Source organism: Myripristis murdjan, chromosome 3, assembly GCF_902150065.1.
Source record: "Myripristis murdjan chromosome 3, fMyrMur1.1, whole genome shotgun sequence".
In the NCBI taxonomy this organism is placed as follows: domain Eukaryota; kingdom Metazoa; phylum Chordata; class Actinopteri; order Holocentriformes; family Holocentridae; genus Myripristis; species Myripristis murdjan.
This window is the reverse complement of record NC_043982.1, coordinates 17,268,778-17,296,712: the sequence shown is the minus strand read 5'-3', so window position 1 is coordinate 17,296,712 and position 27,935 is coordinate 17,268,778. Positions and strand designations below refer to the sequence as shown.

The 27,935-nt window shown below is 41.3% G+C and overlaps 2 protein-coding genes across 4 annotated transcripts; both read left to right on the top strand.

Moving 5' to 3' along the window:
* The first annotated feature begins 992 nt into the window (after positions 1-992).
* On the top strand, positions 993-9,233 carry cops2 (COP9 signalosome subunit 2). Its single transcript, XM_030044069.1, has 13 exons — positions 993-1,216; positions 1,720-1,833; positions 1,973-2,050; positions 2,157-2,282; positions 2,371-2,460; positions 2,575-2,652; positions 3,736-3,910; positions 4,034-4,212; positions 5,132-5,184; positions 5,583-5,680; positions 5,785-5,867; positions 6,869-6,927; positions 8,719-9,233. Exons 1-13 carry the CDS (start codon positions 1,163-1,165, stop codon positions 8,861-8,863), a joined length of 1,332 nt encoding a protein of 443 aa, XP_029899929.1. The 5' UTR covers positions 993-1,162; the 3' UTR covers positions 8,864-9,233.
* A 133-nt stretch (positions 9,234-9,366) lies between these two features.
* secisbp2l (SECIS binding protein 2-like) lies at positions 9,367-27,935 on the top strand. 3 transcript variants are annotated; one of them, XM_030044058.1, is made up of 18 exons: positions 9,367-9,743; positions 13,744-13,943; positions 15,344-15,671; positions 15,810-15,948; positions 17,951-18,174; positions 18,599-18,623; positions 18,864-18,976; positions 19,160-19,288; positions 19,412-19,522; positions 19,639-19,806; positions 20,783-20,924; positions 21,008-21,177; positions 21,316-21,448; positions 21,562-21,724; positions 23,132-23,352; positions 23,617-23,771; positions 24,184-24,400; positions 24,786-27,935. In XM_030044058.1, exons 1-18 carry the CDS (start codon positions 9,723-9,725, stop codon positions 25,391-25,393), a joined length of 3,267 nt encoding a protein of 1,088 aa, XP_029899918.1. In that variant the 5' UTR covers positions 9,367-9,722; the 3' UTR covers positions 25,394-27,935. The 3 variants fall into 3 exon arrangements, with proteins under 3 accessions (XP_029899918.1, XP_029899909.1, XP_029899900.1); XM_030044049.1 differs by having other exon boundaries at positions 18,861-18,976; XM_030044040.1 differs by having other exon boundaries at positions 15,344-15,680; positions 18,861-18,976.

Here is a 27,935-nt window from a genome sequence, read left to right as displayed (position 1 = left end):
TAAATCTTGTATTCACATGATTGTGCTGTCTTACACTGTTTTTGAGTTATGGCAGTTTTAGTTGGACAGTACTCTGTCCTCCCTCTGTCAGTTTGTAAGGGCTGTGTATTGGGGCATGTGCAGGAGCCTAGAGTGAGTCACATGACCTTAGAATGAAGAGGAGAGCAGGCAAAGGGGAAAACTGTTCGAAAACTCCTCACAGCTCCCACAAACTTAAGCCAATTTACACCAAATTTTCATGTTTTAGTAGGAATTTTCGTCCTCTTTGCATCGGCGTAGGTTTCAAAGCCGTCAGACTTTTACTTTGGACTGCAGGGGCCTTAATTGAAGCATGTCTCTGCGTGGGTCCATTGAACTCCATAGGAAAAAAGTTTTTTTTTTTTTTTTGGCAACTCGAACTTTGAGGGCTTATAAAAGCCAAACGATTCGAGTAATGACAAAATACCCTAACCCTAACCCTAACTTTTGCCAAGCACTGTCATGTATTAAATTTTCAAGCCCATGCCATTTACGCCCTTTGAGGACATAGATTTTTTTTCAGAGTGAAATTTTGGCCGTGAATTTTAATTTCAAGGGCAAATTGCGGACTTCCTGTTGATTACAGGTCAGGGGTGTCAGTGCGTGATTTGCAGGCCTTGATGAGGGCTACATTTCGGCTTTTTGGTCTTTATCACATGCCTGTGAGCCGCAATGGCTGTTTTAGTGTGTCTAGGTGGCGCTAGAGAGCCCATTTTTTTTGGCCTAGGCCTAGGGGGTCCGTTTTTCCATTTTATCAAATTTGACAAATTTGGTGAGTTTTTAAGCATGTTTAGGGGGTCAAATTAAGCGTTGAAGAGACGAAATAATAAAAAGAAAAAAGAGGAAAAAAGAAACATGACAGAAACAATAGGGCTTCGCGCTGTCCAGCGCTCGGGCCCTAACAATACATCAATGATTTGTGTAGCGGAGCCGGCTGTGATTTAAACTCTCACCACAGCCATTTGCAGGAGAGCGGCTGTTAGAGCAGCCTCCCTGTCTGGGCTGATGCAACAGCGCCATCTACGGTCAGCAGCGGAGCGTCTGCCGCTGGCCGCCGCGGACAGCACCACCTCACCACCACAGCAAAACACAGCACAGGCCGGGCTAGTCAGCGTCTGGGAGAAAGAGGAGGAATACCACCAAGATGTCTGACATGGAGGATGATTTCATGTGCGACGATGAAGAGGATTACGACCTGGTATTTGCACAATAATTTGAAATTGCTCAGCTCGCTTTTAGGTTTTTAGTCCTGCTCTAGAAAGCCGCGGCTAACAAAGTAGCGAGGGAGCGAGCTAACGTTGGCTAGCTGCTCGGCTAATGTGAAGGCAGAGGGGAGGCTAAGCTGACAGGAGGCAGGGCTAGCATGCTAACCAACGACAGCTAACCATAGTTTATTTTACCTGCCTTCCTTCCGTGCTTGTCAGCTTTATCAGAGGTGTCCACAATTGAAACATTTTAGTCATGCTTGCTGACTAACTTGAGTCAAGTGTTTGCTCCCACCATGAACAGCAAACCAGCCAGTTAGCAAGTCCTTGGTTAGCTGATTACTATTTGCTGATGAAAACTGAGAAGCACCCTGCCACCGCTTGCGTTAGCTCGCAGTTTTGGCTGTGTTTGGCTAGTTGAGCCCTTGCTTGGCTAGTTAATGCTACATTGTATGATTTGTCAGTTTGGTTCATAAACGCTTGTGTTTAAATGTAGGAATACTCAGAAGACAGCAACTCAGAGCCCAATGTGGATCTGGAGAATCAGTACTACAACTCCAAAGCCCTGAAGGAGGATGACCCCAAAGCAGCGCTCAGCAGTTTCCAAAAGGTGGAGTGTGACTCCGTTTTATGTTTGCTATTCTCTGCAGAACTGTGCGTGTTATGTAGAAGGTATTTTTACACCATGCACTCTTCAGATGCACAGGATGTATTGCAAGCTGATGATTATATTAATATTATCCATCCAGGTTTTGGAATTGGAGGGAGAGAAGGGAGAATGGGGATTCAAAGCACTGAAACAGATGATAAAAATCAACTTCAAACTGGTAAGCAGCGTAACACACACACCAAAGTCTGCTGTGTGCTGATATCTCAATAGGCATGAAATGATTCTTTGAAAATGTGGTTTTCTGTGTCTTTTAAACCACGCAGACCAACTTCCCAGAGATGATGAACAGATACAAGCAGTTGCTAACGTACATCAGGAGCGCAGTCACCAGAAACTACTCAGAAAAGTCCATCAACTCCATTCTTGACTATATCTCCACTTCTAAACAGGTATGGAGGAACTGAATGAGACATGCTTTGTTGTATGTTGCTTCCTGTTCTGAGTGTTTTGACTGCGCCATGTTTTCTGTGAAATTAGATGGACTTGCTACAGGAGTTCTATGAAACCACACTGGAGGCTTTGAAAGATGCCAAAAACGACAGATTATGGTTCAAAACTAACACAAAGGTAAATTGGGTCTCCTCGTTATTTTCAGATGGAGTCTGCCTCACATTTCAGAGTTAAAGAGGTGCTAACATATGCTCTTGTTGTACTGTCATTGTCTCTGCTACTTTCCTGCAGTTGGGAAAGCTGTATCTGGAGAGAGAAGAGTATGGAAAACTGCAGAAGATCCTCAGGCAGCTGCATCAGTCATGTCAGGTAAACAGATGCATTTTTAGAATAGAGTAGCATGCATTTATTGTCATTGTACAAGCAGTACAATGAAATTAAAGTGTTTCTATGACAATGCTGAAACAAATCAGACACACAACATATACATACCACAACAGATCACACAACATGCCAAAAAATAAATAATAAACAATACATTTGAGTAAGATAACGGATAATGATTAGTTCATTATGCATTTTCTACTTACTTTGATTTTTCTAAATGTTTAAGATGATAGATTTCTTATCAAGCCATTCTTCTGCTGCACATTGACCCTGACCTGTACAAATCAAAGTCTTATGTACAATTTTTATTCAGAGTGAGAATATATTTAATTGCTGAAAAAGACTTAGAACATGAAAAACTATGGCCACATGTTTCTCAATTCTTGTTGCAGTATTTTTCCAAACAGTGTCACTTTGGCAGCGTTGCACTGCCCAAATTCATAACTCTGTTTGTATGTAAACTTTGATCCTACAGGTTTATAATCGGTGAAATAACACTGCAGTGCTCTCATGAGTTGAAAGGGACAAATAAATGAAGTGTCTCTGTGAAAAACCAGTCATGCAAGTCATCTTAGCTCTTCTATATTGCATTCAAAATTTGTGGTTGGACAACAAATAATGGCAGGTGTAGCTGGCAGAGCTCACATAAAAGCTATTGTGGTTGTACACTTGATGTACAACCACAATATTCAACCCTTAGAAGTAGAAGCAAAAGTATCTGAGAGAAAACATTTTACCAGAGCAGCACCTCTCTGAAAACTATCAGCTACTCCCTCAGTGAGAAAGAAAAATCTCAGATAAAAGGTCAATTTGACATCCCATATAAAAGGTGTTGTTGTTGCACACGTTGTTGACAGCTTGGTCATTCAACCCTCAGAAGTAAATAAAACTATCTGAGACAAAACAATCCCTCATGAGAGGTAGCACCTTCCTAAACACTTATCAGCTGCTTCTTCAATGGAAAAGAAAATCTGATCTGCTCTGAACTTTTTATCAAGGCGTGTAAATGAGCATGATGGAAGTCATTGTTTGATCAGTGGTCTTATATTTCTTGATCACCCACAGACGGATGATGGAGAGGATGACCTGAAGAAAGGCACACAGCTGTTGGAGATCTACGCCCTGGAGATCCAGATGTACACAGCACAAAAAAACAACAAGAAATTGAAGGCCCTGTATGAGCAGTCTCTTCATATTAAATCTGCCATTCCTCACCCGCTTATCATGGGAGTCATCAGAGGTATGATGGTGTCTAGGGGTCCTAAATATCTCCTTTACGTGTATATTTTTGTGTCAGATGTGACTGTCCTGCTGTGTACACAGCTGTTTGTTCATTGACCTGTGTTTCTCTGGTCCTGACCAGAGTGTGGTGGGAAGATGCATCTGAGAGAGGGTGAGTTTGAGAAGGCTCACACAGACTTCTTTGAGGCCTTTAAAAACTACGACGAGTCTGGAAGCCCGAGGAGGACCACATGCCTGAAGTATCTGGTCCTAGCCAACATGCTGATGAAGTCAGGGATCAATCCTTTTGACTCTCAGGAGGTGTGTTAAAGCAGTTCTTACTGTCTGTCTAATTTTATGACACGTGCATTTACTGTGTGTATTGGTGGAAAATGAGATAGAGCAGAATAACAGCTAGCGCCGTGGTTGGCGTATGAGTTTGGGCACTTTCACACTCACACGTTACCCTAGGGTGGCTCTTTCACAGAGGGTAGAAAAGCAAATGAAGTAACCTTACAGTATGCTTGGCTAACCTGGTACCTGCTCTGTGAAGTTTCTCTCAAACTGAAATGAGTGTTTTATTTTTAGGAGGGGTGCATTTGCACTCTATGGTTATGGAGATAAAAGGGAAGAACTTGATTTGACATATAACACTAGACAAAGTCCAGCAAAGCAAGAGCAACATTGCTAAACATAAAGAGGTGCAAAAATTGTTTTGTGTTGGTTTTCTGGTATTCATATTCATGGGAAGCTGGAATCATAATCACAAACAAAATTGTATTAATTGTGCAGCCCTACTCACCCTGAGTTCAACCCCGCCTCTTTCCACATTCGTTTTAATCGCTCATTTGTGGGTTATCACTCACTCTGATAGTGTCGGATAGTGTTTTCTTATTTAATTTAATGCTGGGCGGGAGAGACATATTTTTAAATAGTTCTCAAATATAATGTCTACTGAGAGCAGCGTAACCATAGCCCCTTAAATCATAGCTATAAAAGCCTGTCCTTGAGTAGTTACATTTCTCAAATGATTATAAGTTGGCAAATTTGACCATCATACTAAATTGCTCTTGACTTCTTAGCTATTTTATTTAGGCAGCTGATGTGGTTATCCTGGGAGCATAATACAAGTTCATTTGTTGTCATGTGAATATCAGCTGTTGGAGCTGCTCCTCTTAATGCACATTTATGTACATTTTAGTGATGAGTATAACTTTGGCCTTTTTTTTTCTCTCCAAAGGCCAAACCATACAAGAATGATCCCGAGATCTTAGCAATGACAAACTTAGTAAGGTAAGCATGTATTTATGTTGTGCAAATTTGAATTTGATAATCATCACTTAGTCCCGTTTTCCTTACTTTTTCACCTTGGCCAGTGTTTCAGTTTTGCTTCTCAAAGCTACCCCAAGCCTCTAGTTGTCTTCTGCTTTTTTATTTGCTCTCTTTAGTCCTCATATTTACATAAATAATGATCATTGTATCAAATTGCTCAGCTTCCTTGCATGCATTCGAAGTTTTTTATTATATAAACAAGAAACTAACTGAGAACACACGCATAGGAAGAATGGAGTGTTTACAGAAAAGGCGAATATTAGGGAATGTGTTGGAAATGATCAGGATGCGAGGTTTTGTTTTGGGTCAGGAACACACAATGTATAGCGTGTAACAGCACAACTGTTTTCCCCTTCCAGCGCCTACCAGAATAATGACATCACTGAATTTGAGAAAATCTTGAAAACAAACCACAGTAACATAATGGATGACCCCTTCATTCGAGAGCACATAGAGGGTAAGTGGTGAATGTGACTTGAGTCCAAATTCAGAATCAGTGTGTTGGGAAAAAAAATATCTTTTTGTCTGAATTGTATGTGACCTGTGATTTTTGGGTTGCAGAGCTCCTACGGAATATTAGAACTCAAGTACTTATAAAACTCATCAAACCATACACAAGAATACACATCCCCTTCATTTCTAAGGTAAGTCCATATGATGCAAATGCCCCCGTAATGTGGATTTAGCTGTTGATACTGTTTCTCACTAATTGTATTCACAAGTTATACTGAAGGAAAGCCTGTTATGTTGATGCCCTTGTGACTTTATAGTGACTGTTTTAAATGATTTACATGGTGTAGTAGTTTTCTACAGAGGAGTAATTATAAATAAACATGGAAAATAAACTGATTTTTTTATTATTAATTATTCAATCAGCCAAATAATAAACAACTAAATGAATAAGTAGCTAATTACCTACTATTTATTTCTCATACACTGTATTTATGTGACAATGTCATGCTTCTGTATTTACTAGTAAGAGGATGTGATGGTTCGTGTGGTATTGTAAGATTCAAGAGTAATAATGAAACTGCAATATTGAGTGAAGATTCAACCACATAGGGCCAGTTTTTAAAGATCATGTCCTGCTTCCAGACCAGCTCACTTGACTAAATTCTCTGCCTGTAACTATGCTAAAAAGCATGAAATCAGAGGGAGACTGGACCATTCGTCATACAGTGGCATAACTTCCGAATAGATGCTCAAGTTTCCTCCAAATTTGATTGGAGGGTTGGTCATGGGCCAAAGAGGACTGATGAATGTTTCACACACATATCACTCAAAAAGGCTTGTAGCTTCTGAATGAATTATCACCTCCACGTTATAGGCCACAGAGAACCCGATTGATTTTTCAGGCTGTTAAGCGAAAAGGTGGGCGTAGCAGAAGGTGTGGCGTACCAGAAATAGTCACATAACTTTCCAGCAGACCACCACAACATCACACACATGCACTATTGGTGGGGGATGATATGTTCGCCTTTTTTCTCTCCTTATTCATCAGCAGAATTGGTGTTCTGTGGGTCTCTTTCAGTACTTGTCATGCAGTATTTACAATATGCCTAAAGTATATTGAATTCTTTGTGTGTTAAATGGGGCCATTTGTTGACAGACAAGTATGTGTAATGTCCCTTTCCTTTTGTTTCAGGAGCTGAACATTGATGTGTGTGATGTCGAAAGTTTGCTGGTGCAATGCATCTTGGATAAGTAGGTTTCTTGCTCACATGCTGCTGAGAAATCAGTTCAAGGAAAAACTAGTTCCCTTCCTATGAATAGTTATAGTTCCTCATAGTTTTCATCCTTCGGTTCTCAGAGAGATTTGGTAGCATGAATCGGCAGTTTCCATAAGATGTCAGTCATAAATGACTGCTCACACTGGCTCTGGTCACCCTGGCCATATTGATTCACTTGATGCAAGTGTTGTGGTGGGGTGGGAAAACATTAGTTGACTCCATTGTTAAAACTTTGCCTTAAAAATACCACTTAAAAAATTCCAAGTTGTCAGCGAGTGACGTCTTAACATTTGAAAGCTCGCTGACTGTGTATAAGGATATTTGCAGGTATTTTCAACATGCATGCCAGTTTTGGCAGTTATGCTGATTGAGTTACCTCAGTGGAGAGTCACTGCATGTACCCCTGTTTTTGCACCAAGCACTGCTCTCTGATACAGTTCAAAGAGGCAAAAGAAAATTCAGTCAAACCCCAATATGATTATAACGCACCCTTTCAACATAATAACAGACCGAGCAGTTACACTCATCAGTTACTTAACATTTATCACACAGCACATCAGTTTATGGTCAGTTTGATATGCATTGACCCTTTTTTTTAAACTTCATTGACTCTTGGTCTTCTGCCTTGTCCATGAAACACTGAAAGAAGTGGAAGAACGAAAATTTGTTGCCTTGACTTTAAAACGTTCTCATGTTTAACTTGTTGGACTTGAACTTGTTGACATAGGGTTTTTTTTTTCCTAGTCAGCAGTTCATTGCCACAGTGGATCTGATATCACGGTAACGTGACACCAGCACTTTAGCTTCCGCCCTGCTAACTAATTAAAATACCATTTCTAATACTGCATTATACTCAATACCATGGATAATTGGGGAAAAATGCAGATCTCATTGCCGTGTCTTCTATTTTGTTGAAAAGAACATGTTTTGGGTGCTTTTGGGTTTGACTATTTGAGTTTCCTTTTGCCCCGCCGGATTTTATTGGAGAGTGGCGCTCTTTGCAAACTGAGAGGTACAGAGAACCAGTAGACCAGCAGGGTACACACAGGTGTTACTAAGAACATTAATTCAGGTTCTGTTTAGGTCAAACGGAGCCAGGGTTCTGCCGTTGTTCCTTCAGGCTCACTGGAAAGGTTCTGCTGCGCCTAAATGGAACAAAATCTTAATGGCATTAGTAACAACCTGTATTTGCCCTGCTATTTCATGTCAACATGGCTACAGTGAAAAAGCTGGTTTGATAAAAAAAATATATATATATTTTATCACAATCAATCAGCATTATGGAAAAATAAGGCCTAAGTTGAAAATAAATGGTATTTTAGCCACTGTTGCTCTCAAACTTTGAATCATGAACAGCAGGATAACATTTTATGGAATTGGCATATTAAAACCTTACTGTAAGAGCTTGGCTGAATTAGGTGCAGAAATTGGAGAAGGAATCATTTGAATCAGTAACTTGTGATGCATTAGCCTTTTTTTTTATCCTCATTACTTCTGGTGTCCTGCTGTACAAATGTATCAGCAATAAATAAATAAATGAATAACAAGAAGTTCTTACAGGTCAGCAAATTTGAAAATTCCACAGCCAGAGAGTCTAATTGGTTGTTCACATGTAAATTAAAATTGCGTTTAATAATATCTGTATTCTTATGTGAATTCAGTACTTCTGAGAAATCAGCTGTGTGCGAGACTTATTAGGGATGTTGTAATGCAGCGAGTGGAGGTCTGCTCTGATCACTGTCTTTGGCCTGGTATTTCTTTTCAGCACAATCCATGGCCGCATTGATCAAGTCAACCAGCTCCTAGAACTGGACTACCAGAAGAGAGGAGGGGCCCGCTACACAGCTTTAGACAAATGGACGAATCAGCTCAACTCACTCAACCAAGCTATTGTTAGCAAACTCACATGATGGCATGTAAAATCAAGAGACAAGGAAATGGCATGTTTGAATGCATCCATACAATATGCTACTGTGCTTCTTCCAGTATACCTTATGAGATGAGATACACAGCACAGGTTTTGAGAATTCCACCAATGTCAAGAAGAAACAATCTTCAAGGCCCCCTAAGAGCGTGTTGAAAGTGTTGTTTTTTTTTGTCTGGTGAGAGGAAAACACTGACAGAGTTATGCTTCTGTTGTAGCTGATTGGCAAACCCTTTCATATGCAGCACACAAATGCTTCAGTTGTTTAAAAAAATGTCTCAATGTGTATGAAAACTTGTATACAGTATTCATTGTATACTGTTGCTTGGTGGTAATAAACACAGATCCTCTCAGCACTTCAAAGATTCAGCTGCCTTTGACTAGCTACAGTGTTTTTACCTGTCATGGGCTAAACATGTTGGGTTAATTCAACTAGAAGTTTAATAAAATCTTTTTAAATGTAATCAATGGAGGCATAATAGAATCTTATTTCCTTTTATCAAGACAGTTTTTGAATTTTTATTTTGTTTCTGTGTACACGCATGACGTGATCTGTGTCAGCCCGGCAAAGCTTTCTGGACCTCTAGGGCTTCCGTTCCAGGTGACTCCCATTTTTATTGACAGCACTTGTACATACAAGAGCTGCACAGCGACCAGCTAGTCCAAGTAGCTTCCGCAGCAGAGGCAGCATCCAGCAACAGTTAGCAGTGGGGTCTAAGCAGGACTTGGGTGTGAATCGCACTGGAGGTTCAGTGAATGTTTTTACAATGAAGAAAATAAAAGCCCTCGCCTCCTGACATCCACGCTGTGGTTAATGAGGGTCTGTGGCGGTAACAGTGACTGACATGGATGCAAGTGACAGTAAGGTAACGTTAAACAATTTCTTACAGGATCATCTGTCTTTTGGGGGGGACTTAAATGTTAGTAGCGGTCGCCTGTAGTAGGGGACAGTCTATGTAGCATAGGCCCCAAATCGTGGTTTTAACGTACGTGTTATTTATTTATTTTTTTTTTTTAAAAAAGCTGCTGTTCCCTTTTTAATCATCAGATTGTGTTTTATGGTGGAGAACTGAGGTAAGGTATTTGTGTGGCGAGACACTGACGAAGTAGCCCATAGCTAGGTGTTTCTCATGCTCCCAGTCAATCAGCTAGCTAGCCAACTTTAATTAGCCGACTTGGCTAGCGAGCTAACACAGCTAACGGCAACCTTCGCTATTCAGAAACAGCAACCGGACAACATTTATTGTCCTCTGCGATTTATATTTTACACTCTTTGCACGAATCGGCTTTCGAAATAGCATGACATGGTATTTATGTAACGTTATTACGTTATTATTGACAACGAGTCAGTCCATGTTAGCTAGGCGAGCTAGCTGTGGCTAACGTTAAATGTCTCAGCTGTCATTTGTATGTGTCCGTCACTGTTAGTTAGGGGAGATATCTGTATTTGTGTTAGGTCAGTGTCGTATAATGGTTTGGTTGGCAGAACTCATAGAAAGCTGTCGGGCTGGTGGAAACCTCATTTTGTGAAAAGACTTGTCAGAATAGTTTCCTGTTGCGTCTCTGGAGGAATGTCCTGTTCTTCTGCATTTATGGCATTCCATTGATTGCTAGCAATGCGTAAAGTTCAGCCTACTTTGTTATGCTTGGTTATTCGTATGCCTCAGGACAAATGCGTTTAAACAGCCTGTTGGAAAAATGAATACTGATGTTTACTGCCAGACGTGGCAATTAAGGGTTTTGTGTGCCTTAGCCTTGGTAATATTCAGTATTGTTTACAGTTTGTATCTGGGTCGAGACCTGCTTTATGTAGTGATCTGGTATTGTAATGTTTAATATCAGGTCTGACTTCATCCATGTGCTCACTCTGTAGTAAAGGAGCAGATACCATCTGATTGTGTTTGAAAGCGGAGTGAGTGTGGATGACAAAAGGCTTGCGAAAACAAAGGCTTGGAGATTAGAAGCCCTCAGTCTACTCGTTCCTAGTTCTGTCATGCCCAGCGGATGCACATCTGGGTCTGACCTCATTGCCTTTTCCACAATCCAAGCTATTCTCACTCACTCACTGACACACACACACACACACACAGTCTGTTTGCTGGCTGTACAACCTGAACAGCTCGCTGAATTGTGGATAAAGCTCAAATCATGAAATGATTATCCTGACCAACTTTGTCTCCCTGCACTTCTTTTTTAGGGGTGGTTAGATTTCCCCACCAGAGTTCAGAATTCAGGATCCCTCACTGGTGCAAACAGTCGCAGCACTGTACTATGGCTTGCTGTGTAATTAGCTTATCCTGCAGCACTGTCCCTAGTTTATCCTCTCACACTTAATCCTGTAACAACTCTCCGTTGGGTAACCCTAACCCTAACCCATCATACAGGCCTAAACCCACTAGTTGGTAGTTTTGTCTGTTTTGTCTTAACTGGCTGAACAGGCTCTGTTGCACAGCTCTGTGTAGATGGGTTAGGACCTATAGATTAGCCAAGAAAAAGTGAGAGAACCACCCACTGATGGTAGCTGTGGGACACAATGGCTGTCTGTATGACAACTTCTGGCCTCACTGGTACTCGATTCATGCATCCCAACCTCTGTTTCAGAGAATGGAAGGAGCGTCTTTGTGCTCTGAACCCTGTCAACTCTACCCATCCTCCTCACAAAATAGCAAATGATTTTGATGTGGCCTCTTGGCCAGAGCTGCCACTCTGAATGGATTAAGTCCGACTCCGACCTAGCCTAGTGTCAAGATGATGTCAAATGAGGAGCACACAGAGGTGTGAGAAATACACATTATCAGCAATAGTAAAGACGGTAGAGCCCACAAAGTACAGTAATATTATTCTGACAGTTGTTTTTTTTTTTTTTTTGTTTTTTTTTTGTTTGTTTGGTTTTTTTTTTTTTTTGGTAGGCTGGCACAAACAAATTTTTGCCAGGAAGTGTGCATAGCGTGTGCATGTGTGTTTTTGTTGTTGTTTTTTTCCAGTTATGTTTCCAGTTTTTTCATGCTTGAGAGTCTGACATTTTGACATTTATAGCAAGATTCTAGTAAGATGAGAAATTGAGTAGCTTTGGTAAGGGGAGTAGGGGTTTCTAACTTCCAACAATCTCTCTGACTAACTCTTGACTTATGAGAAACATGTAACAAGGCTCAAACGATAAAGAGGAAGTTTATCTTTATACTGACACTATCAGACCTTACTGTATTGATTTTAGGACTTAAAAATAGGAGGATGGATTTTGTATTTTTTAGTTCACCCTTAGCACACTCACCACATCTCATGTAATGTTGAAACATTTGCTATGTTGGTTTCCATCAAACAACTGCATCTTTTCTTAGTAGAAGCACTTTATTAAGGAGATAGGCTTGGTTGTTTGTTATTTGTTACTTCACATATGCCTCTTGTGTTTTAGGGGTCACTTTAATATATATTTCAGCCAGTGAAATTTCAAATGTGCCTAGATGCATTAACTTCTTTTTCAGTGTTTTGAAGTAATGTTATGTTTAAGCTATTAATTTGCTTTGCCTTGCCCCAGACTTCTAGACTTTGGACTGTCTCTGGCCTATCTACACCATCTCGTATGGTTCAGATCTGGAGAATTGTATCATGTGGGAAGTCTGCTTTGAATTTGCACACCCACAAAACTGCACAGTCTTGAAGAGGTTACACATCCATCCCTGTTTTGATCCAAATAAAGGATGAAAACATTTGTAAACATTATTGACTGTCTTTGTCTCTTAGAACAAAAGCAGACAGAGTTGTACTAGGATTGTTGCTGCTCGAGGGTCATTACTGCTGAGGTAATAGAAAGGAAACACTGTAACTGCCCCAGACAAAGCTTTAACCCACAATCAATTTTAAACGTTTTTAATCCAAAACTATGCAAGTAATTGGCATTACTAAATTACACCATCTCCTAAAACATACACCTATACACCCTTTAGCTTGAAAAAGTCTAAGAGGTACAAAAGAGTTCAAAGCTACGCCAGTGTTGGCATACAGTAGGCCAAAGATAACTATTAGGTCACTTCATCATGCACCCCATGGTCAAGAGGCAGATCAGTGCCTAGTATTAGCCTCTGTGTCCCCAGCTGTAGTTGTCTTAGTTATATGAAGTTGACTATATAATAACTTGGACTGTTTTGCAGCATTTTGCCTCAATCCCTTGATAGTTGTGTTACGTTATCGTACAGGTTTTATATCCTTGTTTTGAAGCCTGAAACCTTTTTTATTGCTGGTATTAGGCACTGAAGACTTAGCCCTCTGGCACAGTATGAGGAAATGCACTGCTCCTCTTTGGCTGGCCATAAACAAATAAGGCAGCATGAATGCAGGAAGTTGGTTTGCCTATTAGTTGCCAATCTGCACCCCATCTTTCTCTTTTGGAAACTCAAGTTTCGCTGTAACAGGAATTCAGTGCTCAAGTTAAAAAGCTAACACTTGTAGTTTTACCACGTACTGAGACAACCATGTTTTATTTTCACTTGACGCGTAATGCAGATGGTCTTGCAAATTGTAATCCTTGGTGAACCTACTTAAGAAGCTACACTAACCTGCCCTCACTGCTAAATATCAAGCCATGCAAATACATTGATGATTTGTTACATTGATACATTGATGTTGATATGTATTGTGGTTGTCATCTTACCATGTAGAACTAGGCATTGCTTAAATCGTTTAAGATAGGGTGAAGGCTTAACCAGATGAAGTACGAGCAGATAGAGTTGTGAACTTGTGTTTCAACCATTTATTGATCCTAAACAGAAGTTCTTGGGTATAGACTTGTTACTCATTCAGTGCATCACCTAACCATTTTTTGGTCTCTGTTGTTCACCATGCAACTGTGATGCCTGTGTGCTTGTGCAGGATGTGAAGTTGTCAGCTGAAGTGGAACCATTCATCCCACAGAAGAAAGGTCTAGAAGGATCCCTCGTCAGCATGAGTCTTTCTGGAGAGCCAGGTGGTGGAGGAGGAGGGGGCGGAGGTGGTGGAGGGGTGGAGACCACTCCCATACCCAGCTATCTTATCACTTGTTACCCCTTTGTCCAGGAGAACCAATCCAACAGGTACTGATACTTTGTTACGACAGGGAAGAGAAAAGGAAGTGAGACAGTTACTTGGCATCATAAGCCAATGATACCAGTGGCTTTGATTGATTATAATTACGGATATTGTCATTGCTGACAACATTGACAGTAATTTTACCAATTACCACTGTGACTATGCCAGCACACTGGTGGGAAGCCTAGTGTCCCCATTCTGAACTACTTAAGCAAAATGCACTTTCCTCTGGGCCATAGTATACATGCCCCTAAGCTTCAGTTTAACTCAATCACTACAGTGTTTACTATAATAAGGACAAGAGTATACATCCTGTCCCTGGTGTTATTCTTTTACAATAGAGATCATGATCAGATCCTTTCAACAGTGTAGTGAGTTAGAGTCATTAGATTGCTCTGTAGTTCAAGATTGCTTAATTCTGAATGGGCACATCCCTTTCCACAATTTATGTTGAACCGCAATCTGTGTTTCCAGTAGCTCGCTCTTTGTTTAGAGTGATCTGCTGTATCCTGCACACATCCGTTTCTTTTGTTTCCTTCCCCTCCATTTTGAATACCAGGAAATGCCCGCTACAGAGTGTTGGCTGTAAAAATGTCGTCTGGATTCTTATCAACTAGGAGCTGCTCCATCTCCACAAACCATGCTCACACACCCTAAACTAACCAACCATCATCCACACCACAGAGGCATCATAGCCTTTAAGCTAGGCATCACTTCTCTCTTCTTCATGCATTGAGAAGCTGACTTTCAGTCTCAGAGAACCTAAATTGAGAAATGTTATACATAAGGGGAACTTTTTCAAAAAGGACTTATCAAAATGCTGTTTTCTCAGTGCTAGTCACTAAAGGAATACATAACCCCAATACCATATAATTTGTGTCAGCATCTCACCCTGAGTTATCCTGAATGTCCAATGGAAAAAAGCTTTTAATTGCATGCTGAACAAATGTTCCAAAAACGGTGGCCGTTTCTGTCAGAATGAAATTGATCTGCGACAATGACAGACTGCAGCAGAGAGGATGTGAAAGCATTGATTTGAAATTCTCAAACTTGTTGTGCAGCAAAGTCCAGCATAATTCAAGTCTTGACTCTTTCTTTTGCTTAAAAAAGGAATTAATGAAACACTTTTTGGAAAATGCCTCATGCACAAGCACCTGTGGTGAACTGGCCTGCATGCCTGAATTGAGGACTAGTGTCTGGCTTGTTCATTGATCAGGAGTCCTATTCGCTCATTGGCTACACTGATGCTTTAGTCATTGTAGAAACTGGAAGTGACTAATGATATTAAATATGTAGTTCTGAGTGAAGTATTTTTTAAAACAATATATTATAGGACTAGTATATTTTCTCAATAAAGATTTATAAAGTAAAGAGTGCTTATCTTTCTGTTGCTTCTCCTTTACAGGCAACACCCCATGTATAATGGAGGAGAGCTGCGCTGGCAGCAGCCCAACCCCAGCCCTGGTGGTCCGTACCTGGCCTATCCCATTTTGTCTTCGCCCCAGCCTCCAGTCTCCAATGACTATGCTTATTACCAGATCATGCCTGCTCCATGCCCGCCTGTGATGGGCTTCTACCAGCCCTTCCCTGGCCCCTATGCTGGGCCTGTGCAGGCTGGAGTGGTCAACCCTGTCACAGCGGATGTCAGTGAAAGGCCTCCTCCCCTGGGACAAGCTTTTGGGCTGACCAGTCCAAGGGGGAGGGGCATGGTCCGACCAAATCTTCTGCCAAAGGTACAGAAGGTCAACAGCCTTACTTTGATGTTCCCACACTGACATCACAGATTATTTGTATCACTTAATGCAGTCAAATCTCTTCCTCTATCTAGTTTATACTAAGAATGTCCTGCCTCCTTTTTATTTGTCCTACAGCAGCAGCTGGGTGTGTGCCAGCCCTCAAGGGGTCGCCGGCCCCCTACCAGGAGCGTAGCTGTGCAGAAGGAGGTGTGTGCCTTGGGGCCAGATGGCAGAACCAAGACTGTCCTGCTTGTGGACGCAGCACAGCAAACTGGTATGAATGTTGCAAAATAATTATGATCATGATCCTGATCATGTTGGCTCCCATGCAATTTTTTATTTTGCCTTTTTTTTTTTTTTTTTTTGTTAAAGGCACTTGATTTTAAAATGGTGTTATCATATAATATTTTTCCAAGCAGACTCCATTGAATATAAAACTTTGTTGAGCTGATGGTTGTACTAATTGTGTTATGAATTTTATTGGTCAACTGTGAAATACAAAGCTCTCAGTACATCGATTTATTAGAGATAGCTGAATACCAAAATTGAGGATTCCTAGCAACAAATGTGCTTTTATGCATAAATAAATATTATCAGAAGTTTTTCACTTCTTCAAGACTGATATCAGTATCGGCCCCAAAATGCAGTACAGGTTGGGTTGCAAGTAATCAAGTGTCAGCATGTATGCCATTTTTACCTTTGGGGAAAATGCGAGTAACGTGTGTCAGTACCAGTAAAAACACTAGTAGTAGTAGAGATAGCTTCAGTTGTTGTCATTTATAGAAATGAGGATCTTCTCAGCTGGGATCTTTTTAAATATTCAGTTTAAATGCTCAGTGTTTTTTTTTTTTTTTTCCTCCTTCCTTCCTATGATTGAAAGGAAGCTAAGCTGTAGATAGTCCTAACTCAAGTGATAAAGGTAGGGCTGTGCTAATTATCCCGTAATCATGTGATCGCGACTGTTTGAACTGAAGACAATTCATTTACACAGTCGTTTGATTCAATTAACTTTCACTTTCATACACTCCTCATAGTGTGTATGCTACCTGTCTTAATGTTGTTAATTTGAACTTGTGCTGCAGTTAGAAATGAAACTCAACTCATGTATAAACTGGGGCATGCAGTGCAGAGTGCGATGGTTACTGACAGTAATTAGCTCCTGTGCATGAGCCTATACTGCAGTATTAGTTTAAAAAAGCAAATGGAATTGATTATTGTGATCATTGGTTTGTAAATTAATCGTCATCTAATATTCCATAGTTGTCACGAGTGTAGATGTAGGCCAGTTTGACTGTTTTCACGCCAGGAATGAGGAGATGGCTGACAGTGCCAGTAAGACTCATCACTAGCTACTTAACAGATTGAGGGGAATAACACTTGTGCCTGACTTATGAAAGAGCAGGAATGCAGAGTTTCCAGTTGGAGAGGTCCCCATGTGTTCAGTGCATGACGTCACGAATGAAGCCTCTGTTCTTGAAAAATATCTTGAGGTTGTTTTCGGTTGCTTGGTATTTCCCGACATGATGATGTTGTCTCTGTCACATGGAAAACAGGTGCTGTTATTCAAGAATATGTAGGTACTACTTTGCACTAAATGAGTCTTCACTGAAGTATCTACATTAGTCACACCTAAACCCGTATTTTTTAATGGTAATAGTAACTTTCCTGAGCATCCCTTTGAATACTTTATAATCAGCTCTTGTTCTTTAACCCGAATATTAGTTAAGAGTATTTTGTAATTATTTTTTTTTTGTATTGTTCTCATTGGCTGTAGAAATGATCATTAAACCGTGAGAATCTGAAGTCCTTTCTAAGCAGAGGCCTATCAGTCGATTTCTCTTAATTTAAACAATTGATTTTGCTTGGTACAGAAATGTAAGAATGGAGCAGTCCAATCAGAAAACCTCACTTTTTATTCCTCTCGCCCCTGTTTACTTCACTCTTCAACTGTGACTAATATTCTGTGCTACTGTGGCAAGTTTGAGCAAAAATAGTCACAGTAGCTATTAGTTTTTTAGCTTTTTTTGACTTTGCTGGACAGTTGGTTGGTTTTACCAGCGTCGCAACACGTCACTTCAGAGGAATGCTCACTCAGTCCTGCTGCGATCTTATTCCTGTAGATTTTTTTTTTTTTTTATAGTTATTGACTTTCAGGAATTCTCAGTTTCTGGTGAAGTGAAGATCAAACTCAAGAATAATACTAATAACAAAATCTTCATTTCTAAGTGGGATTGCCATCCCTTTAAAGTCTTAAATGTCTTCTCCCTTGTCTCTAGATTTCCCTGGTGAGGTGTCAGGGCGATGTGTTACAGAGAGGGCAAGCCCGCTGCTGTGGAAGAACCGAACAAAAAGAAGACGGGCATCCAATCCAGCAGAAAGCTACAGTGAGCAAGGTGCCAGTGAGGCAGATATAGACAGTGACAGCGGCTACTGTAGCCCCAAACACAACCAGGCGACCGGGGTTACACAACGTACAGCCGAGACGACAGCAGCACCCACGGTAACTTAGCCATTAAACAGTCACAGCACACCCACCAGACTTACAGACCCCATGAAATGGAATTTTACTTGCTTGATTTTATGATTTTCTTCCTATAGCAGGATGTTGGGTTGGGACATAGCATGGGAAGGAATCATTCAGTTGTGTAACTCAATAGGAGAAACACAGTTTAATTTGATGAGATGGGTGGTGGTGCAGGGTTCATTTCATGGGGACTTTAAAAAAGCATTTATTTTAGCTCAAGATGGGGAAATTGATTGCGTTTGAAGACAGTATGCATACATTAAGTACTGAAAGAGTTTCCAAGATGATTAAAAATCACATTTGTACTCTCACTGTCTTCAGCCTTTGTTAACATACGGTAACATCTGTTATTCTGAACTCCTCTTTTCTCTGTCCCTCCCCTATTTTCCTCTTCATATAGGGAGTAGAAGCTGGCGTAATGACAGGTAAGATCAATATGGCTCTTTCTTTTCTTGCTTTTTAAGGAAGTGGTAGGCATCAAAATGCTACTCATCTAGTTTGGCTGCTCTTTCTATTTGTTGGATTTTCTTCATCGCACACATTGCAGTTTCCGTATAAATCATGTATAGCCCACATTGTATAGTTCATTATAAATGCATGGAGCAGTTTTCTTTACCTTAGTAATATTATTATTATTATTCATGTTTATCTTATTTGTATAGCAGGGAACTGGGTTAATGTAGCCTCTCAGGCCATCCAAAAGCCATGGGGGGACAGGAACAGCCCTTTCCACAGAGCAGAGCAGAGGAAGAACCCAGACCTGAGAAACTTCTCACAGGTATAGTGTATCCCACTGACGTAAACAGTCAGTTAAGCATCATATATCTCCAGCCTCCTGCTCAATCATTCTTTCCTTAATTAAATACAAATACCAGTTTGTACTGACTGATCAAAGCTCAGATATGTATTGATGACCAGCAGTATCCTCTCTGATCCATATCTGTCTCTCTGTCTCTTTCAGGACTTCCATGGTAGCTACCAGGGGCGCACACAGCCAAACCTGAACCATAATGGTAACCAAGCAGAACGGAGGCTACAGACAGGAGTGGTGACTGGTACAGAGCTCAACCCAGAGCCTCTTTACTTTGAGGTGAGTCTGCGTTAAATGTAATGTAATGTAATGTGAAGTTAAATGTATTTCAAACCTCAGTATGGTGCAGTTGTTAACATTGCACCAAACACTGCTTGATTTGCTTTGTTTCATATTTGTCAGGACGAAGATGAGTTTCCAGATCTGGCCTCAGGTGGGACTGTCCAGCGTAGCACCAAACCAGAATCCACCCCAGTCCAGACACAAACACAAGCCAAGCTCCCCAAAAACCTGGTAAGGGAAAGCACTTTTTAGATAACTCCTCTCTGAAGGCTGTCAGTCAGGGTCATTTTGTTTGGTATGTGCTCTTCTGCAAAGCTTACTACACAGTGTCTGTGCATTGTCCACAGCTGGATAACCTGCCAGAAAACTCTCCCATCAACATTGTCCAGACACCCATCCCCATCACCACCTCTGTTCCCAAGAGGGCCAAGAGCCAGAGGAAGAAGGCTCTGGCTGCTGCCCTGGCCACTGCACAGGAGTACTCTGAGATCAGCATGGAGCAGAGGAAGTTACAGGTATCCATATGCTCTGTGTCTCGATGGTCAGGTATTCAGGGCCAGACTCGGGTCTAAGCTCATCATATGTTGTCTGGTTTCAACAGTGTTTAGTTTAGATTAACTGAAGACCTAAGTCATTTTCAACTGAAACTATATTAACAGATCTGGTGTCTGTATCATAAAGGAAGTCAGGCTCAAGTCAGGCTACCTGTGAGATAATTTGTGGCACAGAAACTAAAAATAGAACAGCGATAATTCAACCTTGGCTACACAAAGGTGGTTATCAGCTGGCCATGTCAACCCAGGATTTTCTGATACAACTATGAGTGCGTTCACATAAAATAGGCAGGGTTTGTAACAAATAGGTAACAGCGTGCAATGTGAACAAATCCGGAGCAGCCGATTTTAAGATAAGATTTAACTGTTGATCCCTTTGTGGAAATTAGGTCATTGCAGCAGCAAAAGTAATATGTCAGCAGGAAAAAGAGTGTAGACTATAAGCGAACAGATAGAATAGAATCATCACCCTGCAGACAGCCCTTTTTACTATTCATTAATTCAGTGCTGTCACAGGATCACAGAACCCAGAGTTAATTTAAGTTCTGTGATCCCACTGCATTTTTTTTATCCAATTCAGGATCCTGTAGGAGTGGTGAATCATTTTTTCCAGAGAGCTGATTAGTGAAGATGTGGGCTTTTTTTTTTTTTTTTTTTTTTTTTTAACATGTTTTGGTTTAATAACCTGAGCATAACCTGCTCCAGAGCAAGTGGGCACTTTGGTTATCTGCCTCATTTAAAATTGAGCCTCATTCATGAGAATGAAGAATCAGCATTAAGCCTAGAGTTAGCTTGCTTGACCCACTAATCTTGCTTTGTGAGACAGGCCCCTGATCCTCTTCACTGTCTGGTCCCAGTTTCGGTTTTTGATCTTAGTTGAATTTGACTGGCCTCAGTGATGTGACCTAGTTCTGCTCTTTCCTGCCTTGCCTGGTAGGAGGCACTCACCAAAGCAGCAGGGAAGAAGAGTAAAACTCCCGTCCAGCTAGACCTTGGAGACATGCTGGCAGCTCTGGAGAAACATCAGCAGGCTATGAAGGCCAGACAGCTCACAAATACCAAGCCACTGTCTTTGACAGGTATCCATAAACACAAACAAACATGTACATACTCTTTAACACTAACAGTTACCTGTATGCCTAAAATGTGCGTTGCTCTCCAGTGGGTACGACGACTCCATTCCATGGTTCAGGTTCAACCAATGTGCCGTTGAAGGGCCAACAACAGCCATACTCATCCCCTCACAATGCTCTGGATTCCACTGCACCCCGAATCAAGAGGGGAAAGGAGAGAGAGATCCCCAAAGTCAAACGGCCCACGGCCCTTAAGAAGGTAAATAGTGGTTTAGGTTTCATGTTTTAGGACAACCTGGGTAGAAATTACTTGGGAAGAGGAATGCAGATCATTGTGTCATGGAAATGCCTTTACAATCTTCCAAATAGCCACCTTGTTTTTGTGCTGTTTTCGTAGATCATCTTGAAGGAACGTGAAGGGAAGAAGGGAAAGGCTAATGTAGAACAGGGGTCTACGGGCCAGGAGGAGCATGGTGATGAGGAGCTACATTTTACTGATGATCTTGCAAGAGAGCCTGCATCCCAAGAAGGTGAGAACAGAAACACAATTCAGAGGTCAAAATCTCTCAGTTGCACTCATGTCCACCTTTTTTTATGATACAGTGTCTAATTGTGAATTGCTTGTCTGTCATGGTTGCTGCAGAAAATGGTCTGAGTATGCCCAGTGATGCGTCCCTTTCCCCGGCCAGTCAAAACTCTCCGTACAGCATCACCCCGGTATCACAGGGTTCCCCTGCCAGCTCCGGCATTGGGAGTCCCATGGCTGCTAACGCTATCACCAAGATCCACAGCAGGCGATTCAGAGAGTGAGTGTATGCACTTCACCCACGGGGAGTGAGAAGGGGTTTTAAATGGGGCAGATGTTTTTTTTTTTTTTTTTGTAAGAATCCCAGGAATGGGAATACCACAGAACAGAAATGCATCTTGTGGTAGCAGAAAATGTTTAGCAATAGAAATATTTGTCCCACCCAAAAATCACAGAGCCTTGGCTGTGAAAGGCATAGTCTAAAAGTTAATGGGTTCTTTTTAAGGGCGGAAATATACAATAATGAATTGTAGAGAGTATGGCACAGATGGCTTGCACATTGCCCCTTCTCAGCAAAATGTATGCCAGTGGTCACAAATAGGGCTTTGTCCCTCAGTGTCCTCCGCCGTAGGCCCATTGTCCCAGCCAGCCCTCCTAACACATCCTGCATTTAAGCCTCCAAAAGACCTCTGTGGCCAAGCTCCTCCTCCTCAGCTCTGGCCACCAGGGCTCTCGGTCCTCGGACCATACCACGTAGGTCTCCGATAGCTACATCATTAAAGCTGTACACTGCTAGACGTATCCATGTTATCCCACGGCTCTGCCTTGAAGAAAGATGATAAGATGTTCACTAGTTCAAAAAGGGGCTCAGGTATCAACCACTTGTTAAATATTGTTGCTTTTAAATGTTAGAAGCTGCTAAAGGAAGTAAACCGTATATAATAGTTTGCGTTTGGTGTAACAGTGGTTTCAGACACTACTCCTCAACTGCACATTTTGGCCATTTAAATAATCAATAATCTAAATAATTATTCACCTTTAGAATATAGGTGAGTGACCAATAATTTCTATGTTGTTGCAGTTTTTTATTTGAATGTTAAATTGGTTCAGACAAGACTAATGCCCCCTGTTATAAATGAGATTTTTTTTAAATAGAAAATATAATTTCAAAAAGCCAGAGGTTGAAGGCCCCGGTATTTCATTTTTCAAAGCCAGATGTTTGTCCATTTTTTTTTCCAGTGGTTATTTACAGGGTGCCATTTCAAGTATCAAGATGAAAAGGCAAAAATCCTCACTCTCACTCACTTCAATTTGGAAAGACAAAAAAAGCTGTAAACTCAGAGGGAATAGGTATATAGGGATTTTATATAAATTAAAGCACATCCATAATCTCACTTTGTTTAAGGGAGACTGCTTAGAGTGTGAGTGTTGAGTTGTGAGGCAGAATCATTTGGGAAATATTCCCTCACCAGGGAATGACTGCAAGTTTCTTAACATATGGTCTAAGTATCATGTCACCAAAACATGGACTCAAACCTTCAATTAATGTTTCTTAGCTTTGTTAATTAATTGGTTAATTGGGTTAAAGCTAACGGACACTACACAAATCAAGAGAAGATCTAAACTTCTGTTAGGTTTAACCTCCTTTACGATTTCTTAGTCCTTGCCTGTGCTTTTACCTGTGTAGGTACTGTAACCAGGTGCTGAACAAGGAGATCGATGAGAGTGTGACCCTGCTGCTCCAGGAACTGGTTCGCTTCCAGGAGCGGGTGTACCAGAAAGACCCCACCAAGGCCAAGTCCAAACGCCGCCTGGTCATGGGTCTCAGAGAAGTCACCAAGCACATGAAGCTGCACAAGATCAAGTGTGTTATCATCTCTCCCAACTGTGAGAAGATCCAGGCCAAAGGTGAGGAGTCAAGAATGTTGTGGCAGCTCAATTTTCTTCTATGCCAATCAATATAGAATACTTGAAGTCATAGATTTTACCACCAGGGGGCAGTATTCTGCTTGTACATATGCAGCAGTCAAAGATGAGAGATAACATCCACAGTTGCATTAAGATATTAAAACACTAACCTCTAAAACTCTTAAGTTGTTAGCTGGTATTTTCCATTTCATGCTTTTGAATACTACACATGTGAAAGTCCCTGATTGTCTCCCTGTGTCACAGGCGGTTTGGATGAAGCTCTATACAATGTAATCGCCATGGCCAGGGAGCAAGAGATCCCATTTGTCTTTGCCCTGGGCAGAAAGGCTCTGGGACGTTGCGTCAACAAACTAGTGCCTGTTAGTGTGGTTGGCATCTTCAACTTCTCTGGAGCTGAGGTAAGGTCACCACTTAGATATATTGTAGACCATTGATGTTATAAGTGAGCATAACTTCATAATAATTGATTTGTATGTGATAATTTTTGTGCCATTTGTTTAAAGTGCTGTATTTTTATTTCTAAAACAAAAAAGACAATTAGCAGTCAACTTCCATTAGTATTTTTTTCCAGGATTGTAGGAATAGTAGGATTGTAGGATAGTAGGAGATGGGGTAAAGTATAGGAAGGAAGGCTCTGACAAAATGTAGTTGTAGACCAATGGGGGCACACACATGGTGCTAGAGGGGCTTGGTTGTGGGTGTGTGAGGCTCATGGTACCATATTTGGACACGCCAGAGCTTTTTTCCCTCTTGTTTTCTATTGATTTTGTACCACATTCTGATCCTGCTAAATCCCTCTATGTCCTCTAGGGTCTGTTCAACCGTCTAGTGTCTCTGACAGAGGAGGCCCGGAAGGCCTACAAGGACATGGTGTCAGCTCTGGAGCAGGAGCAGGCTGAAGAAGCTCTGAAGAACGTGAAGAAAGGCACACACATGGGTCATTCCCGCAACCCTTCTGCTGCTTCGGCCATTTCGTTTTGCTCTGTCATCTCTGAGCCCATCTCAGAGGTCAACGAGAAGGAATATGGTAAGGCACAACTCCCTCGTTCCTTGCTCTTTGTTATCTTCGTCATGTGTTTCACTGTTATCTTCCTCAGTTTAAAGGACAGGTTTTCTCAACCCAGGCCTTACAAAAATGTTGATACCCTTCATTTATAATCATACATTGCACAATCTCAGTGCTAGCATTTGTGTTGAGAAACTCCTTGAACACAATCCACTCATTATAAATGCCCAGCAGTGATTGAGTTTCTCATCATTAAAGCTAGCAGTGAGCTTGCATTACGATTATAATGGTTACATTGGTTTGAGGAAAACCACAGCTATCCTTCAACTCTGCTCTCACTGAGATAAGAATCTAGGACCCTAGTATAGAATTGTTTCATAATAAATCTGTCCTGTAATTTCTTAAGAGACCAACTGGAGGAGTATGGTGGACAGTTCAGATGCCCTGGAGCCTGTAGAGGCTGAGCCTGTCCGCCCTGCTCCGTCTTTGGCTCCCCAGAGAGATAATGAGGGTCTCCCCACCACCAGCCCTACCACCTCTGGCTCCATAGCTCCTCAGCCCAGGACAGGGCCACTGACACAGGGTACAGGAGAGCGGGAGGAGGTCCGTGTCGACGACCGGCTGGAGCTGGCCTCTCAGCAGAGCACGGAGACAGGCTCTCTGGATGGGAGCTGTAGGGACCAGCTGAACTCCTCTATCACTTCCACGACCTCCACCCTGGTCCCTGGCATGCTGGAGGAGGCCGAGGAGGAGGAGGAAGAGGAGGAGGACTACACTCCTGAGCCCATCTCTGTGGAGGTGCCGGCCCTCAGCAGCCGCATTGAGTCCTGGGTCTCAAAGACCCTGGAGAACCTGCAGCTGGGGAAGAGTCAGGAGAGTACAGAGGAGGAAGAGGAGGAAGAAGATGAAGTGGTGGGAGGACAGAGTGAGGAGGAAGATGACTTGGATTCAGCCGACATCACAGAGACAAGGATAGAGGGAAAGGAGAAGGAGGCTAAGAAGATCGCTGGCTGATGCTGCCTCTTCTTCTCCTGTCCCTCTTTAGCCTGGTTCATTTTCTCTCTACTATGTTTCTCTCACACATCTCTCCTCATAAGAACCAGCAGCTTTTTTCTTCTTCTTTTTTTTTTTTTTTTTTTTATAACCCCTGACACCAGACGTAATCTCAGGTATCCAACAAACCAACCGACCAACACAGACACACACAGACCAATAACAGACTCACAGATCAACTGATCAACGAACAGACGGACAGGAAGGCAAAGACCAAGCCACACCTAACACAGACTGAAGGGCAGTATCACCTCTCTTAGTCATTCTAATGGACCCCAACATTTATTTCTTAAAAACAACTGACTTGTATAGGAAAAAAAGATGCTCTCACCCCTTCAGCCCATAACCTGTTTACACTTGAATTCAAAGGGAAGGTTTGATTTCCTCCTCTGAAGCCGAACGCTCCCACAGCCAGGGAAATACCAGGGAGTAAGCAATAAAAGGAGAACTGATCCTCACACAGACCTTGTGCTCTTACTCCTGTGGTATGTTGCAGACAGAGGATGAAGGTTGGGACCTCTCGGCTTCATCTTTTTTTTGTACAGAGCTTACAGAAAGTTTACAGCTCTGCGTGTGTTTCTGTGTTTGTGTGCTCAAGTGTGTGTGTGGGCGCACGCAGATGTGCATTTGTGTGCTAGCCAGCACACAGACACCTAGTTAGCATTTTGCTGTGTTTATTAGCTTTATCTCCTTATGTAGTGTATGCATTGCTCCAGGAGGGAAGAAGTGTTTATATGATAATTATTGCTTGGTTGGTTTTTTAGTTTATACTTACAGAATATCACAGTGTCAGGGGTTCTGTTCTACCAAAACCACTCCCATCCATCAGTCTTCACAGAATGTTTTTTTTTTTTTTTTTTTTTTTAATGTGTGTGTGTGTGTGTGTGTGTGAGAGAGAGTCAATTTGTGTCCCATTCTCTACTCAAATGATATAACATAGGAACAATAATTTGACCGACTAAAATGAAGTGAAACAAGCTTTGTGTATATAACATGTCTCATTGGTTCTACTAAGTAATGGCCTGTCATATTGATCTTGCCTAGTGTGAAGCATTTTGAGTCATTTTCTTCTGTTTGGAATGGTCTTGAGTTGCTAGCTGCTGTCTCCTGTGCCACGTTGTGCTCCTCTTCTCTTCTCTCTGGTGTTTGTTTTCTGATGATCTGCCCTCTACAGGGGGGCTGACACTTTGCTGAGGCAGGGTAATGGCATAACACAGGCTTTTTTCCCCTTTTTTTTCAGAAGCCTATCTGATATATCATCGTTTAACTCTGCCCTAAAAAGCTCTTTCACAAGTGTTTTGGTAAATGAGATCATGGAAGTAGATGTTAGCAGCAGTGTTAGTCACTTGGATGGAAAACATTTCTCTTTAAATTGCATTTAGGCTCTTACATAGTCAGCTGTATTATGAAACAGGAAACTTGAAAGATGTTCTGCATCTGATTTTTGTTTTTTCCCCTTAAAGTCTTTTTTTTTTTTTTTTACCTACAATGACTTGCACTAGCAATTGCTAGAAACCTCTGCTGACAGTTGTTTCAGTTACTTGGTTGTTATTATCTCAATAACCAATTCACAAAAAAGAGAAGCAGGTATTCTTTGATAGATTTGACGGATTCCCAGGTTCACTGCAAAACCCCATGCATATGTCTGTTAGAAATTGAAAACAATCATGATGTTTGTCCAGATTTGAACTTATCAGAGATGTGTAACTGTGTACTCCTGGGCCGCTACCCACAGCTGGTCTTCACTCAGCCTCCAGTCCATGTGCCGCAGCAAGTTTGCTCTCTCATTGGTCACCCTTCAGGAGCAGAGTCACCACAGGAATTCAAACAAATTGACACAAAGTCATTATGCACATAATCATTATTAAACCGGTGTAAATAGAAATGTATAAAATATTTTGAATTTACAGCGTATTAAAACAAAACAAAACAAAACAAAACAAAAAAAAAATCACCTTGTTCTTAAAGCCATTTGATAGAAACAGACTAACATTTTATCAGTTGGACTTCAATTTGATAATAGTATTTGATAGTGAATCATAGTCAGCTGTTAGCCAGTCAGTGATGATGCCGTGTGTCAAAGCAGTATGTTGGGCCATATGCAATATGAAGCCCTGAGATGGGAGAAAACAGTGTACTGTATATCATACTTGGGATTATGAAAGTCTTTATAGTTTGATAAAAGGTACGCTGTGTGTAGGCTTTTTGTTGCTATCACTTCCATCAAAGTGTGTTTGGAGTGTGTAAATGACAGCAAGTTTGTTCTTTGCACTATGTAAATACAGTACTAGTAAAAGTCTTGTAACTAATGTGAAAAAAGAAGAAAAAAAAACGGTTCAATGAAGTACTTTTTCAGTGTGTTTCTTGTCTTTATATGGATATTTAAGGTTGTCTCTTTCAGACTGTACTTCACTAGCAACATTGTTAGAGGCTGTTTCTCATACCCCATTATACTTAAACTATCTGGACTGATGATTAATATCATTAAAATGTTTTAAGTAAA

Bases quoted from the DNA above. Each gene is read 5' to 3' on its own strand.
- cops2 (XM_030044069.1), top strand. From the start codon at position 1,163: ATGTCTGACATGGAGGATGATTTCATGTGCGACGATGAAGAGGATTAC. The intron at 4,213-5,131 runs GTGTGTTAAAGC...TTCTCTCCAAAG, and splicing joins ATCCTTTTGACTCTCAGGAG to GCCAAACCATACAAGAATGA. The intron at 5,868-6,868 runs GTAAGTCCATAT...CTTTTGTTTCAG, and splicing joins ACATCCCCTTCATTTCTAAG to GAGCTGAACATTGATGTGTG.
- secisbp2l (XM_030044040.1), top strand. From the start codon at position 9,723: ATGGATGCAAGTGACAGTAAG. The intron at 20,925-21,007 runs GTATCCATAAAC...GTTGCTCTCCAG, and splicing joins CAAGCCACTGTCTTTGACAG to TGGGTACGACGACTCCATTC. The intron at 21,178-21,315 runs GTAAATAGTGGT...CTGTTTTCGTAG, and splicing joins GGCCCACGGCCCTTAAGAAG to ATCATCTTGAAGGAACGTGA.